This window comes from Corvus brachyrhynchos, unplaced genomic scaffold (genome assembly GCF_000691975.1).
Source record: "Corvus brachyrhynchos isolate BGI_N302 unplaced genomic scaffold, ASM69197v1 scaffold167, whole genome shotgun sequence".
NCBI classification, from domain to species: Eukaryota; Metazoa; Chordata; class Aves; order Passeriformes; family Corvidae; genus Corvus; species Corvus brachyrhynchos.
Window position 1 is genome coordinate 2,393,064 of NW_008239547.1, and position 15,211 is coordinate 2,408,274.

The 15,211-nt window shown below is 38.6% G+C and overlaps 1 protein-coding gene across 2 annotated transcripts in view; it reads right to left on the reverse strand.

Annotated features, from left to right (window-relative positions):
- The window catches only part of ARHGAP21 (Rho GTPase activating protein 21), an 88,064-nt gene that overhangs the window by 62,201 nt on the left and 10,652 nt on the right, over positions 1 to 15,211 (reverse strand). For both annotated transcript variants that reach the window (XM_017741437.1, XM_017741438.1), the window contains exons 2-3: positions 9,848 to 10,030; positions 3,950 to 3,974 (exon numbers count right to left, since the gene is read on the reverse strand). In XM_017741437.1, the coding sequence (XP_017596926.1) occupies positions 3,950 to 3,974; positions 9,848 to 10,030 (208 nt within the window). The remainder of the gene's footprint in view (positions 1 to 3,949; positions 3,975 to 9,847; positions 10,031 to 15,211) is intronic.

Genomic DNA, 15,211 nt, shown 5'->3' on the forward strand with positions numbered 1-15,211 from the left:
TGCCACGGCTGGAACGGGTCCATGGCTTCAGGATGGCCATGGCCCGGCCCGGCCTGGCCCAAGCAGGGCCTGGCCGGGCCCGCTGGCCCCCACACGGGCCCCGCAGCCACCTGTCCCAGCGCCGGAAACGAGAGAGAGCTTTGGGGGGGAGTTTGCCTATTCTTAAATGTGGATCACAGAGGTGATCACAACTTTAAGTGGCTTAGAGAATTGTCCATATTCAAACTGGCCAGCTGATAGGTTCTATCAGGTCCCAGAGGAAACTGTAAGCACCCCTTAGCAAGGACGTCCCTTCCGGGACTATGCTTGCTAACCTATGACACAAGCCAAATTTTTTAAAGGAAAGCATGTTTTAGGACAATATACAAAGAACTACCTTCATATGTACAAAACTTGTATTTTGGCATCCACAGTTTTAAGTAATGTTTGAAGGACAAGAAGATACAGAATCATACTAAGTGCACAATCAAATGGCATGAAGTTTTTCTCCAGCACCACTCATCACGTGTTGACAGTGCAAGTTTCTAATAAGAATGCTAGGTTTTTAATAGGTATGGGTATTTTTCACTTTGGCTCCAAATATTCCTAATATGCTCTCCTGGAAGACTTCTACCTGTGAGATTCCACTTAAATAAATGAGTATTGAAATAGGGCAACTCCAAATAATAGGAAGAATGCCAAACTCATGGCAAGCTGTCCTCAAAACACACAAAACAAATACTCCAAGTTATTTACTGGAGTAATAACTCCAAGAAATACATAATACAGGCTGGTCAGTATAACAGAGACTCTCTGGAAAGCAGTAGAAGCTGATAAAAGTTTCCAACCAGTGACCAAAGAATCCACTGTGGAAAATCTGTACCTTCTGATAAAACACACCTGCTAGAGAAGCATTTCAATGACTTGGCTTAAGATCAACAAACTGGAGCAGTGAAAGTATGAAAATAACTGAAAAATTTTAAATAATCACTACAAAATATCTATGGTAAATCTGTTGAGTTGCCCTTCTACCACATAACGGGGTGCTAAAGTCTCCCACAAGGAGCACTACATGCATATGTGAAGCCTACACCGCTTGTCCAAAGAAAGCCTTGGCTACTTCTTCCATTAGAGGGCAGTAGCAGACACCCACCAAAACACTGCCCACAAATCCTGACCACAGGCTCTAAGCCAGCTCCCCATCCATCCCAAGCCAGGGCTCCTTGCATCCCTGCTGTTGTCTCACAACTGGGCCACGGAGGCAACTTGATCTCCATGGCCTCCCATCCTGTTCTTCCCAAAGTACCTCTTCTTATCCACTGCAGCATCCTGGTCCTCTCCTGTGAGATATCCCACCAACCCTCTGTGATGTGTGAGTGTGCAGGGGCTTCAGAGAGCTCCTGAAAAAGGCATGAGAGCTCCATGATGTTGTTCTGTAGGCTCTCTCTTTTTCATGTGCATACAGTTAAGGACGTCCCCTTCTGTCCCAGCTGTTGACCATAAGATGTCTCCTCCTCACAGCATCCTATCTCTTTTGCCTGACAACCCAATCTTGCTTTTGGGCCATCATCTTCCTCCTGTGTCATTCCCAGTTTAGAGCTTGCCTGGACAAATTTGCATTACCCTTCACTACAAATGCTTTGAAACTTTACTGCTTACCAAAAGGAAGGTTAATGCAAGCCAGGAGCTTGATCTAACCATATACTAAAATTCTATACCAGAACCTAAAATCATACAAAAATACTGCTTTCACTATTAGAACACGTCAAACAGGGTACCTGCTTTTATCTTCTGCCCTCTAGACTTAATTAGGTGTTTTGATCCTTTGGAAAAATATTCAAGTGCTCTCAATGAAAGGTAATAGCAACAAAGATGCTTTTCTCCACACTCGCCTAGTCAAATATATAAATGCTGAATTTGATAAAAACCCCTCATCTTTAACAGGTAAGCTAAACCCATGACAAGAGCAAAGCATAAAGGGCAGGTAACTATAAATTTTCACTGAAAACTGATACAAAAAAAAAGATACTTCTGCACTGGCACACACTGCTTCACAAAAACGAAATGCTTGGATCCCCTTAGCTTAGTCTTTCAGAGAGGAAAGCTCAAGGGAATTAAGTGAATTTTCATGTACAAACTTCAAAGGAAAGTGTTTTTCAATAGGGTGTTTTCAGATAATCCCGGCAGGGCTTCGCAGAGGCCGGTTTTCCCAATTTCGCTGCAATGCAGGAACCCGCCACCAGGTGGCTCCGGCGCCCGGCCCCAAAGGCGCAGTTCCCACCGGATCGGCTCCATCCCGCGCTCCAGTGCGAGGTGCTCCAAGAACCCTGAGATAATCCTGCATAGAACTTCTGGCCTACCTGCTGCTGCTGAATAAACACCACTTTTGCGAACATGCAAAATGAGATGTGCGCTTTTCATGATTTTCTCCTCACAAGCTGCCTACTGCACTTATTTGGGAACAGGAACAACCTGCAGCAATGTAAACGAAACAGTTTCATCCCCTGTATGCCCCCAAAGATCATGTCAAATGCTGGAGAAAAGTGTCTAACAGACTTTGTCCCATTTTGCTATTTTTAAAGGTTTAATATACAAAAATGGCGGGTTAAGTTCTACTGACACCTCACAGCCATTTCTCCTCTTTTCAGGGGGACAAGTCCAACCTCCTCTCCTTCATGAGAATGCTGTTAACTTCCAAAGAATTTGTGCACTCTGATCTGTATTTCAATGTATACAACATACTATGGCGCTATAAATAAGCAACAGTTGAGCTGTGATTCATAGGTTTAGAAGCTACACAAAAAATTTTCACGAAGTAATCTTTTTTCCACCTTCACAGGTCTCATAGCGAACCAAATAAATATTTCTTCACTGCTGTTCCTCTACTGAAAAATAGCTTTCAGATAACATTTTAGATAAACTGACCTACATTACATCTTTAGCTGCCTGAGTTCTCCCTGTGAGAACGAGAATACCACAGAACTTCTCTAGATCACAAGTGGTGTCTTCCATACTGGTTTGGCACAGAAGATCAACTCCCCTTCCCTTCCTGAAAGAATCTGCCTTTTTTCCTTTTGTATGTCAAAACAGATAAAGGATGTTTCAAGTTTGGGGAGCGATAAGAAGTAAGAAGAAATTAACTTCTCACTGTTTAACATGCAGGTGATGACAGCTGAGTAAAACTAGGAGGATGAAATGGATGTATCCATCTGCTTCCAAAAGAAAAAAGTAAGAAAGTTCAAATATTCATGTTTCCCAGAATGCTTCTAATACATCACAGCTACACAAAGAAAATGGAAACAGGAGTTCAGACATACCTTCGTCTTCCAACTGAAGGAGGCATTTAAGGTACACTGAAAGCAGGTACCATGCTTTGCTGCAATCATAACCCACCAGCAGAAGCAGCACTCAGCCCACACTGTCCCCAGCTCTGGGCAGCCCCATCAGCAGTGAGCTGCACTGCCCCTGTCAGGCAGAGCACCAGGGGAACCCCACACAGTGCAGATAATCATCCCACTGCCCCCTGTACCTCGCCATCATGACACACTGGGAAAACAGAAAGTGGGACTGGGTTCCCAGTCTGAAAACCCAACTTCCTTGAATCAATATGTTTTTCACCCTTTTAAGGAAACAGTAAGATATCAGCAAAATAGAAGCATGGATGAGAAAATAGCTAAATACCAAAGACAAATTTAAATTAACTGGGATGGAGATAGAGCATAAATTTATAAAAAATAAGTTCATGTGTGAATTAAGAAAGAAAGCAAACATAGGCAATGTGAGAGGGAGAAAGCTATGAAAATGGAGGGGAACTGACTGGCATAATCTAGAATTAAGTGACTAATCAATGAGCTTGATGCTCACACTGAAGTGATTTTAAATTTCAAGCTCTTAGGTAGCAATTCAAGTCTATTACACAGCTGAAGCATTCAATATATTGGATCTGTAAGAGAGTAAAAACAAGACATACCTTGTCTGTTCCCATTCTCTTCATCCTAAAGAGGAAGAAAGAGTGCATATTAAAAATTCAATAAATGGAAAAAAATGCATAGGCATCTCTAAGATACAAAGACTTGAAGTGAACTGGTAAGGTTAAAACTGTATTTTGGTACCTCCTACTTTCTCCACAACTATTCAACTTAAAGAATTAAAGCTTTTGTTCTGATAATGTAGAATTATAGCTCTTTTAAAAACAACAACTAAGCACAATCCTATGAAACATCCCCACAGAAACAACATGAACATCATTATGTAGAAACAAATGTACCAAACCCCATGAAACACTGCCATGAAGCCTCATACTGCACTGCATGTTGTTGGAAGCATGTTTCAACCGAAAGCCAGGCAGGAAAGGTTCCACTAAAATCATCTCAGGATTCAGAGCTACATATGCAAGAGATACAAAATATTTTGTAAGCAGTATCTGAATATGCTTCCTGAAATTTGAAATATCAAGTTTGTTTTGCCTTCAATACTACTAAGGAAAAGTATGTACCCCAAACACTATTTAGCGACAATCTTGAAGAGTCTCCTTCTGCACACTGATCCCAAAAATCACACAACTGGAAAGTACTGGGGGAAAATGGCATGCTTAAACTAAAAAAAAAAAATATTACCTAAGTTACATTCTTGTCAATATTTTGGTATGAAGAGCATGGTTAACCTTCTCTACAAAATTCTACCCTTTAAGAAGCAAAATTATCTAATTAGGAAAATACCTGCTTGCTTTCTAAACTGTAGCCTTCATAGAGTAATAAATATTCAATCAAATACAATTTCTGAGACTAATAGGTAGCATTTGAAAAATATTTCTAACTATTCACCTCAGCTAATTAGAACAGCTTTGTCCTGAAGGAAAGAAGGAGCAAAGAAATGACCATGGAAATAATTGTCACCTGGATATTTCTTCCTACTTTTACATGGACTAATTCCAAACTTCTAGGTATTTTGCCTTTAAAGAAAAATCACTATGTTTTTCAAATTAAATAAGCTCAAAGCAACTACAAACTGCCCTGAGCAATCCATTCAAGAGAGAAAGACTTGAAGAAAGAGAGGAAGTAAGACCCAGATAAGATCATTATATATTGATGAGGAAGAGGCAAGTCTGTCCAAGGTGCAATAAATTTCTTACAAGACATACAAAAGTTCTGCTGGAACTTTGTAAGACATTACAGAAAGATAACTTTAAGGAACAAAGAAATAAAGAATAAAAGGACTCCCTCAAACCTGAAACACTAAGTTATAAAAATCTAGCACATATTCTACTTTTTAAAAGACATGATATATCATTCCCACCCAAACAGCGTATCTCTAAGTTGGACAGTCCTGCTCTACACTTTGGTAAAAATGGCACACTAGAAGGCAAGTACCATTGACTGCTTACTCTTGAAGCCCTGTAACAGTCAGTTGGTTCTGAACTACAATCAGCAGCCAAGAATTAGACATGGAACTTCTGCATGTTTTGAGTTGTGGCTCAATCTGTCAAGTGAAAAAACATCTTTAGGACTTTAAATATTAGAACTCATAGTCTGAAAAATCTGGGTTACATGTATGGGAGGCTATTTGATGCTATATATATATTTGATGCTATATAACAAACAATTCTGAAGAGAAGATTTAGCCAGAGTAGAAATGCCATAATTTATGAAACACTGCAGTGGGTTTTTCAGTTTGTCACTGGCCATGCAAAGTTCTGTTATCAAAGACAGCTGCAAAACATTCGTTTTTCATGGTATCAAGCCAATGAGATCAGGCCTTGAAAAATGGAATGAATGCTTTATAACACAAATGTTTTGAAACCAGCTTTCCCTCCTACATTCACCCGTTACACGTGGCAAGATGTCAGCATATGCTGCATCCAGACCCGTAGAAAAGGTTTTCTTTTACAACTTACTTGCTTCTCAGACAAATGAACTTGGGAGAACAAACTTCACATGCAAAAACGTGTTTCTAACAAATTCCAATAAACACCTGATGTTAAAGGCATTATGTAACACTTGCTTTTTGCAATGCTAGCTTAAGAAATCTTCCACACACTCCAAATTCACTTTCTTAAGGGAAAGGAGGCATGGGAAGCAAGGACAATATATAAATGGGTTATTCCTGAATGTGCAGCTATTCCCTGTTTGGTGTGTGTTCCCACAGAAGCACAGTCAAGTACTTTTGCCAAAACGAAATGTGTTAAACCACAGCCTCCATTTCCAAGGTCATCTTTCACACTGTCCTTCACACAGGGCTGTCCCTCCCAAGAGACCTACCAGACAACAGTTTTTTCCATAACCTGTCACAGTGTTTATAAGTTAGTTAATTAAGGCCAATTACAATGAGAAAGAGACCCTTGATTTTTACTTAAATAGCTGTTTTATGCAGGAACCATGAAAAGATAGCAGAACTTAGCAAAATATCCCGAATTTGACCTAGACTGAAGTACTACATACATAAGGAATGCTAAAAGAATTAGATATTTTTTTATTATACATATATATAACAAAAATATAAAGAATTTAAATACAACATACTAGCACTCCATTTTAAAATATGCAGAGACACTTCCCTGAATTGATCATAACCAATCATTTTCACATGGGGAAAGGGTGTCACAAAAGAAAAAAGAAAAAAATATCACCTGAAGTACTATTAGGTGTTCATGTATCAAGATAAGTGTGTTTTGGGGCTCAGAGTAGTCACCCAGGTCTTGGAGGCAGATCTGCCTAGATCTCCTTCCTTGCAGCGAGATCTTTGGGACAATAAATGAAAAGGCTTTCCAACTGAACAGAAGTTTTATTTTTTAACAACTAGAACACTGAATTTCTCAAAATTAAACGGCTCAACACCACCAACACACCTAGACAGAAAACAGACTACACATTTTATAAAGTAATGCCCACTCTCCTCCACTCAATACATCCTCTGGCGTGCAGTTCTTTGCTTCCAAGAAAATTCACCTCAGTGGCTTTCCAAGCAGCAGCATCCTCCAGCATGTAAAGAGCTTACCTTTCAATTCCCATGGAATATGCAGCTGTGGTGTGATCTTTACCACACCCTGCAGGCTAAGAACATTACGCTCTATGTCCTAGAGATGCCACTGTTCTCCCCTTGTGAAGAGTCTTGTCCTCCTCTTCCCAGAGGATTCCACCTGACCCATTAACAGCTTTTTCAAACACAGAAACCACAAGCAACGGGAACAGAACTTTGAATGGAAATATTTTCACTAGTATTTCTGAATTGGAACCTACAGTAGGTATTAAAAAAAATCAAAACCATATACATCCACAAAGAATGTGGAAAGATTGTTTGAAGGAAAGTACTTTTAGACAATTTTCTTTCTCTTCACTACCTCTACTAGTTTATGTTGATTTGTAAAATTTAAGAGATCATAGGGCAGGCTTACCTTGGGGGAGGGGAGGAATTAAATCCAACAAAATTAAAGGAGCTAGAAATGCTTTACACCCTGGGGTAAACAGTAGAGACTTCTGCATTGATCTAGAGGGGCAGCACCAGCATCACATTGACACTTGTGATAACAAAAGGGCTGTGGCTCTGAGAAACAGGTCAAGGATTGAGTGACTCCAGCTGTTATGTCAAGGGCATCTTCAACATCCAGTTGTAATCTGTGTCTCACATCAGCAGTGGCTGCATTCTCAAGTGTGAAGGAGGGACAAGGCTACTACAAGATTCAAAACAGTCAAAAAACCGAATCATATTCACCATTGTTATACTGTCTCTGAGGGGTGCAAAACAAAACATCTGTGACTTCTGAGGCACTTACAATTTTGATCAATGAGGAAAGCGAGAGGAATGATACTTGAGCTTACAGTCGATGACAGAGACTGTAATTTGCTGGTAACCTTATCTGATCAAAGATCCTAATTGAACAGCTGAGAAATCAGATTTCCTCATATTAGGATCAGGCTGACAATAGGTGAATTTCATTCTTTCGTACCGTAACTTAGGTACATAGATTTCCACAAAAGCCACATTATGAAGACTTTTAAGTAGTAATTTGGAAGATCTGTTCTTTTTTTTTGCTTCACCTCATGGACATTTAAAAGAAGAAAAGAGAATATAACTGTTCAGTTTAGTTTAGAGAAGTGCAGACTAGGGCTCTGTCCAAATGAACCTTACCATCTTTACATGTAACTGAATCCATGAATAATGGTGTTACATTATCCAATTATCCCATCATTTCCTTTTCAAAAACAGACAGAAATAGGAATGAATTAACCAGATTCTAACATGTCCAAGAAGAAACAGAGAAAAAAATTAAGAAGGCATGAAGATCTCTCTTGCAGAAAAAGAGGGAGTTAGAGCTTCAAGAGAAGTCTCGAGATTTACAGGTGTTAGGCTCACTACGAACTGCTTGGGTCTCTCAGAAACCATCAGATATGAATGAGAGAGGAAGAGAGAAGAATTTCTTTTTTACAATGTCCTTCCTTTGTGCCTGTCTCCCTTCGCATGTGAGAAACACATTGACTCCCTCAGAGACATCTAGCGATGGCTTTTTTCCAGAACATATCCAGTCACTTCTTAGTTAAGGAGGTTAACCTTGCTCATGCTGTTTATTTTCACCCTCAGCACCAAGAGGGGCTCTTGTTGAGAGATGCTAACAAGTGCATGTAATTTGTTCTGCTCAAGGCTAAGGATTCCCCACCCTTCTTCCTCTGTTTCACACTAAATTCAACCAGAGACTGCTATTACCTGTTCTCAAGGACAGAAATGTTAGGATCACCTGATACTGCTAATAGCTTCACTTCCATATAACTTCAGTCACTCCTGTCAAGGAAAAAATTTGGGCACTCAAGTGGAGGCTGAATAGCTGAAGTTAACTGGAAAATTGTGCCAACTTTCTTCTGCAAATCTTTTTCTACTTCGAAAGAAATCTCACAGCTACCAAGGACAGGCAAAGACAGACAACTTTATTGGAAGACACCTGCAGAGACACATGAATCAATTAACTTCATGCTCCTTCCCAAAAGCTTCAATACCCATTCCCCAGCTTGGTAAGAATTTGTTCTTCTGCCTAACTGGAAAAGCAAAAGCAAAACTGAGGGGTAGCAGGGCTCATGAATACCATTACAGTTGATGCCTTTAAAATGAGCAAGTGTTATTTGAACTCTCTAGGAAACACCCTCTCTCGATTTTCAAATTCCTCTCATTATTAAATGGACTTTTTCTCAACACCACATACTACAGCAGCTTTCAAAAGCTTCAGACACATAAGAGAACATGTACACTCTTTGAGCAAGGAACACCAGTTAGCTACTTAACATTTAGATCTTCTTGTTTTAAATAACAAAAATGTAAAATACTTTAAGAAAGTTGTCTTTTAATGTAGGCCTATATATAGCTTGTATATATATTTGTCTTTTGACTAATGGAGAGCTGCTCTTTACAGCAGAAAGAATGTAACATAGAAACACAATCTGACTTTCTAATGTACATTGATTTTAGGATACTCAGTTAGAAACTAAGGCAAACTAATTCTTCTTCATCTCTTAGTGTGATGGTGTGACAAACTTCAGTTTGGGGGGGGGAGGGGAAAAACAACAACAAAGAAACCCAAACATCAAACCCTTGAAAATTAAATCTACACTTTAGAAGAGGTACAGACTAATTAATGACACTGGCTTTGGGTAAAAGAAAAATCTGTACAGAGAAATACTTTCCTGTTCTGCAATGACCACTGCTCTTACCCATGATACAAATATTTTTAACTGACTGACATAGTCAATTCCATTTTATTGGAACAGGTCAGCAAACAATGCCATGAACCCACCCACCTTACAAGGGATCTTTCAAGTAAGCTGGATTTTTGACCCTAAAAGGTACAAGGCTTTATAAAAAGTGCTTTATTATTAATTCCACTTACTTTAAAAGAAAACTGAACCGCAGATTCTGGAGGGTAAACTATGAAATGTCTTAAGGTGAAGCCAAAGCCCTGAGATGTCCTCCTTAGCACGACAGTTTTAGGACCAGGCCAAGAGAAAGTTTCTTCCTCCTCCGATGGTGATATAGCTTCACTCTGCTCTTTTCCATCTTTATTTTTTGATGTCTAAAATAGAAAAAGATATGCACAGAAGTTTTAATTTGGATCATTGAAAAATAAAAAGAAAACAAGATTAAGAGTTCCTAAACATTCCTGTACACTTGAAAATAGAATTTCTCCCCCGTAACCAAAATAACTTGATGATCACTAGTATTTTCAAATGCGTACTCCAAAGCAGCACCCCTTACACCACTGCACCTCTGGTCATCTTGCACACAGAATAACACTTAAATTTTAAATGAGGTTAGATCTTTTAAAAGTCAACATTCAACAATGAAAGACTTGAATGAACCACAAGAAATGCGTACAGCTTGCATGTTTTATTTGCCTTCTATTTACAGACTATTAGAGACGTGACTTCTGGGACCCCATTTCTGGCTGTGCTTATCTCACACACACATGTACAAAACAAACTTCTCCTTCCCTCACAATACAGGCATGATTTTCTTGACTAATATCTCCTCACTTAATGTAAATAAAACAGAACATGCAATTGGTTAGGCTTCCTCAGCAAGACATTTTCCTCTAGTCATATCTATGACCTCACCTTTGCTTTTTCCACCCTTAGCTATTTTCTCTGAACATTTCACTACGCAAATTCTAAACACAAATGTAAAAAAGTCTCCTTTCCTTTTACAATCCTACTGCAATCCTTCCTCTCATGCAGAAATAAGCAATCTTGGGTGGGTTTTTTCTTATGGCTAATTATATATACCTATGACTCAAGAAACATATTAAAATATTTATCTTCTCAGCCTTATATAAAATCTTCCATTTCAACTTTCAAAGTGAGTGCCACACCAGCACTCAAAGGCAGGAGACACAGAGAAAGCATGCAAAATCCTATGACCCTCCTCTAAAAGATTCTAGTTCAATGATGCGTGAAACAAATTTAGATACCAGAGCCTATAGCCTATTCAAAGGGTATTCAAACAGAAATAATAGTCTTCTTGTCCTCCAGTAGCTCTGCTCCTGTGGCTCAGCAACTGGCTGATGTGTGTAAGAATTTACTGCTTGGTTTTCTCCCTGTCCTACTCCAAAATAATCTCTTTTGCTTCAGTCTTAGAGCTGGAACCTCAAACTGCAGCGCTTGCTGGCAAGGTGGGCTCAAACAACTCCAACCAAAATCTACAGAGAAGACAGAGCATGCCCACTCTAACCACAATGAGAGTAACACGTGTTACTACAAGAAAAATAGTGCAGCTCCTTGGTAAGAGCTAATCCACCAGAACAACATTTTGCATTCAGGTACGTAAAACACAACGCATTTGTCCACAGAAGATACAGTTTGCCCTCAGAAACCCCCATCTTGCTATGTCCAACAGGGAGAACCAGCAAGTACTAGCCAATGCTCCAAAGACCAGCCTCCCTACCTCCAAAAACCCTGTTTTCAGCAAGAAAAAAAACATACAAATCAAGAAGGGTCTTAACACTACAGCCAAGCCAAGAAATGGAGCTGCTTCAGAAACAAGAAAATATGGAGAATCCAGAGCAGCCTGACAGGATTCTGCTCTTCCAAACAGCCTGGAAGAATTAACAGCAGATTTTGGAAAGAACAGTTATAAATATCAAGGACTCAGTCTCAGCCTAGTCTGTCCTCATCTATCATCTTCATTCATGTTTTAAAGTGTTAGTGTGAAACTGAGAAGACTATGCAATTAGATGACTAATGAACAAAAAATTAGTGAGCACTGCAGAACTGCCAAGAATGAGTGGCTTGAGTTTGAAGTTCAAACAATGAAAAGATTAGGGCAAAATTTACATAATCCTTTAGCCTAAGGATGGAGTTTGTTACTGAGGTGTTCCCAACCACTCTGTTCAGCTTCTGAACACAACAGCGTTTTATCAGTTCTGCACATATAAGTGTCACTTTTCAGGCTTTCAATCTCAGGACACAAGCAGAAACTGGAGCCAGCAAGAACATTTTGATCCTAGTAAACTGGCAAAAGAAATAGCTCCTAGTAAAAAAAATATCACTGGCCTCTAAAAAATGACAGTGATTTCCTCCATCAAGTGACTCACAGCAACCCATCTATTTAATATTCCCTTGCAATCTTTTGTTTCTCCTCTCAGGAGAGCAGGCAATGCATGATGCAAAGTTTCAAATGATCCAACAACCACAGATATTGAAAAATGTCCATAAGCAAATACCCATTGTTAGAAATAGGTAAACAGCAAGCTTAAATGTAGCACTGAAAAATCCAAGTCTTCAATATACTTCCATCTTTTTTCTAACAAAAACCTCCTTAATTAGCCAAAAGGTAATTTTAGTATGTGTAACAACTGATCACTGTAAGTTACATATAGAAATACTGTAACCTCAGTTCAAAATAGAGCCATACAGAGAACTTCACTAGCTTTTAGAAACAGGAGTTGCAGCATTTCAGTGCAGCAAGAGAACCTCTAATTTCCTCGTAATTTCATGCAAACTTTTTGCATTCACAGAAGTTACTGAACTATAAGTTATTCATAAACCCACAGTCAAATAATTACTTCTTGAAAGAGCACACCAAAAGGGAAAGGTGAACTTCATGCCGACCTTGGACCCCCCTGCAAGGTCTGACAACAGGGTAACAGAAAAAGCCAGTATCAGTAATAAATGTGAGATATGTTCAGTAATAGCAACTTTCAGCCACCACTACAAACAAGCAAGAATCTGATTTATAAAGAGAGTCAACATCTGTTGAGTAACCCTGTGACACTTCCAACCACAGAACACGCACCAGAATATCCCTTGCCAGAAAAAGCTTTAAAAAGGAACAAGAAGATTTCTCAAAAACATAAACAAAACAAGGATGCAAGACAGCAAGCAAGAAACAGATGATGTTTAGCCCAGGCAACTACACACTACTGAAGGCAAAGTCCCTACACAGTTTTCCTTGCAAATCAAATATTAAGTTACAAACACATAAGTATCTCCTATCCATAAGGGAATCTGTATTTTGGGTAGAGTCATTTGCATTACAAGAGATGAAAAATGCATGCTTCATTTTCATGTAAGATCTAACAAACCAAAGGTTATTGAGGCATATTCCTTACCGAAGATCTGTATGTTTATTTCTCTATAGACTCAGTCCTCAAAATCGAAGTCAGAATGCATACAATCGAGTTCAAGGACTGAAGAATCCCAGGCTACTAAAAATGATTCAAACATCATTTCCCTTGGGAATTTTTCATGCAAGGTTTCTGAACAAAGTATCTCAACGCATTATTTCCTGTTCTATGCAATTGCAAGGACATACAACAGATGCTTAAGTGCATTGTAAAATGCATACCTTGTTTTTAATATTGTATTTAACCCTTCTTTCTAAGCAATGAAAGCATCCATGAAAAATCAGCTAGCATCATAAAAAAACTACATGAATCACTGGCAGCTTAACATGCAGTAACAGAATTATGTAAAATCGCTAAGTAGCATTAACGTTTGTAAATATTATTTCCAATTAAAAATAAGTCTCAAAGCAATAGTTTCCCATTATATCAGTCTGAAGTAACAACTAAAAAAGCTAATACACCCAACCTGCATGCTCTCTAAAGCCCCTCTAATTTCTAATCTTCTGATCAATTTACAGACCTGTACTGGACAAGCTAAAAATCCCTAAGTGACAGTCATAGGCAACTGCAATCAAAGTTATCAATAAAGAACAGTTGTCTTGACTACCTAAACAAATAGGTATGGTCCAAGTTCCAAACACCGTCTTCATAGGTGAAAAATGGTGAACACTAGAAATAATTGATATATTCCACTATCGATTCTGGAAAAATCATTCAAGCCCTTTTTAAGTTGGTATGAGCAACCAATTTCTATCTTTATTTTGTGTTTGGTATCCAAACTCAAAATTATTTCTAAAGAAATGGGGCATGGGACTGACATCCAGATTTGCTCCCTTTTTAAACTGTTTTATGTGGTTTTTTACAATACAGAATGCTTCACAAATAAGTTATGTAAATAAAAGTCTCATTGTGGATGTAAGGATTTCCCACACTGCATTTTTTTGAAGCCTAAATCTGTATTTAAAAAACAAACTAAAAACAAACAAACAGAACAGAAAAAAACAACAAAAAAAAAACAACTCCCAAACCAACCAACCAACCTCCCCCAACACCAGACCATCCAGGGGACTTACCTATGAGTACCCCAGTAACAGCATGGACACAGCCTGTGCTAAGCAGCACCTACTTCAGCTGCACTTAGCAAATGTTCAGCTTTTAGCTAGTCTACCAAGAAAAGAGATACCTGATACAGCAGTTCAGCTAGACAGATCTATGCAGAATAGAAAATGGGCTGATGTTACCCAATTTTACTGATTCAACAGCGATCGTATGATTTTTAGGGCTTTTTATTAACTACTGACATAAGCCAGAGCAAAAAAATATAGTTATTAATCCCTAAAATCTTCCTGAGACACTGACAGGATATTCCAAATGCTCTAATAAATGCTCAGCTCACTTGAAAACAGGAATATTTCTTGTATTGGGTCATTTACTTTCTCCAGTTTTTGCACCCAGTTGCTATCACTTAACTAACCGTCCTGTTAAATATCTGCTATTGCAGAGAAAAAGGCTTTTCTAGAACAGTCTGGCCTTATTTTAATGTGACAATGAAATAGGTTCTTTAAAAAGCTAACAAAGAAGAAATAAAAAGGTCTTTTCTGGCTAAGACTACAGAATGTGTAGGAAAAAACCTGCCTATGAGACAGCCACATAAAAGATTATACAACTTTTTTCTGAGATACATTATCTCCATCCTCATTTGCAGTATAGGAAGGTATACCCAGCCTACAGACAGTATTTTATCTTAGTAGCATCTGAGAAGTGGGATCATTCACACAAGGTGTAAATTGAGTCTTTTTCTTTCAGTTCTCAAGCTAATAAACCAAAATTTCAAGGGAAATGGGTCACATTTATAAAGCCAAATACCTTGATCATGTACTGAAACAGTCTAAAGATGCAGTGAGATAACTTCTAATGTGTCTTTAAATCAAACTGCAATGCACAAACAGCATCTTGTACAGAAGTTATTCCCAGTTGAAGAAAAGTAATTACTGACACAAAGGTAACATTTTAAGTAAATCCATCTTCCAGGTATCCAGTGCACAGCCTTCTTCTAAAAACAAATTAATTCCATCACTTTTAGCCTTAGGAAATATATTAATTTCTTACTGAAAAAAATGACTGCAAAGAGAT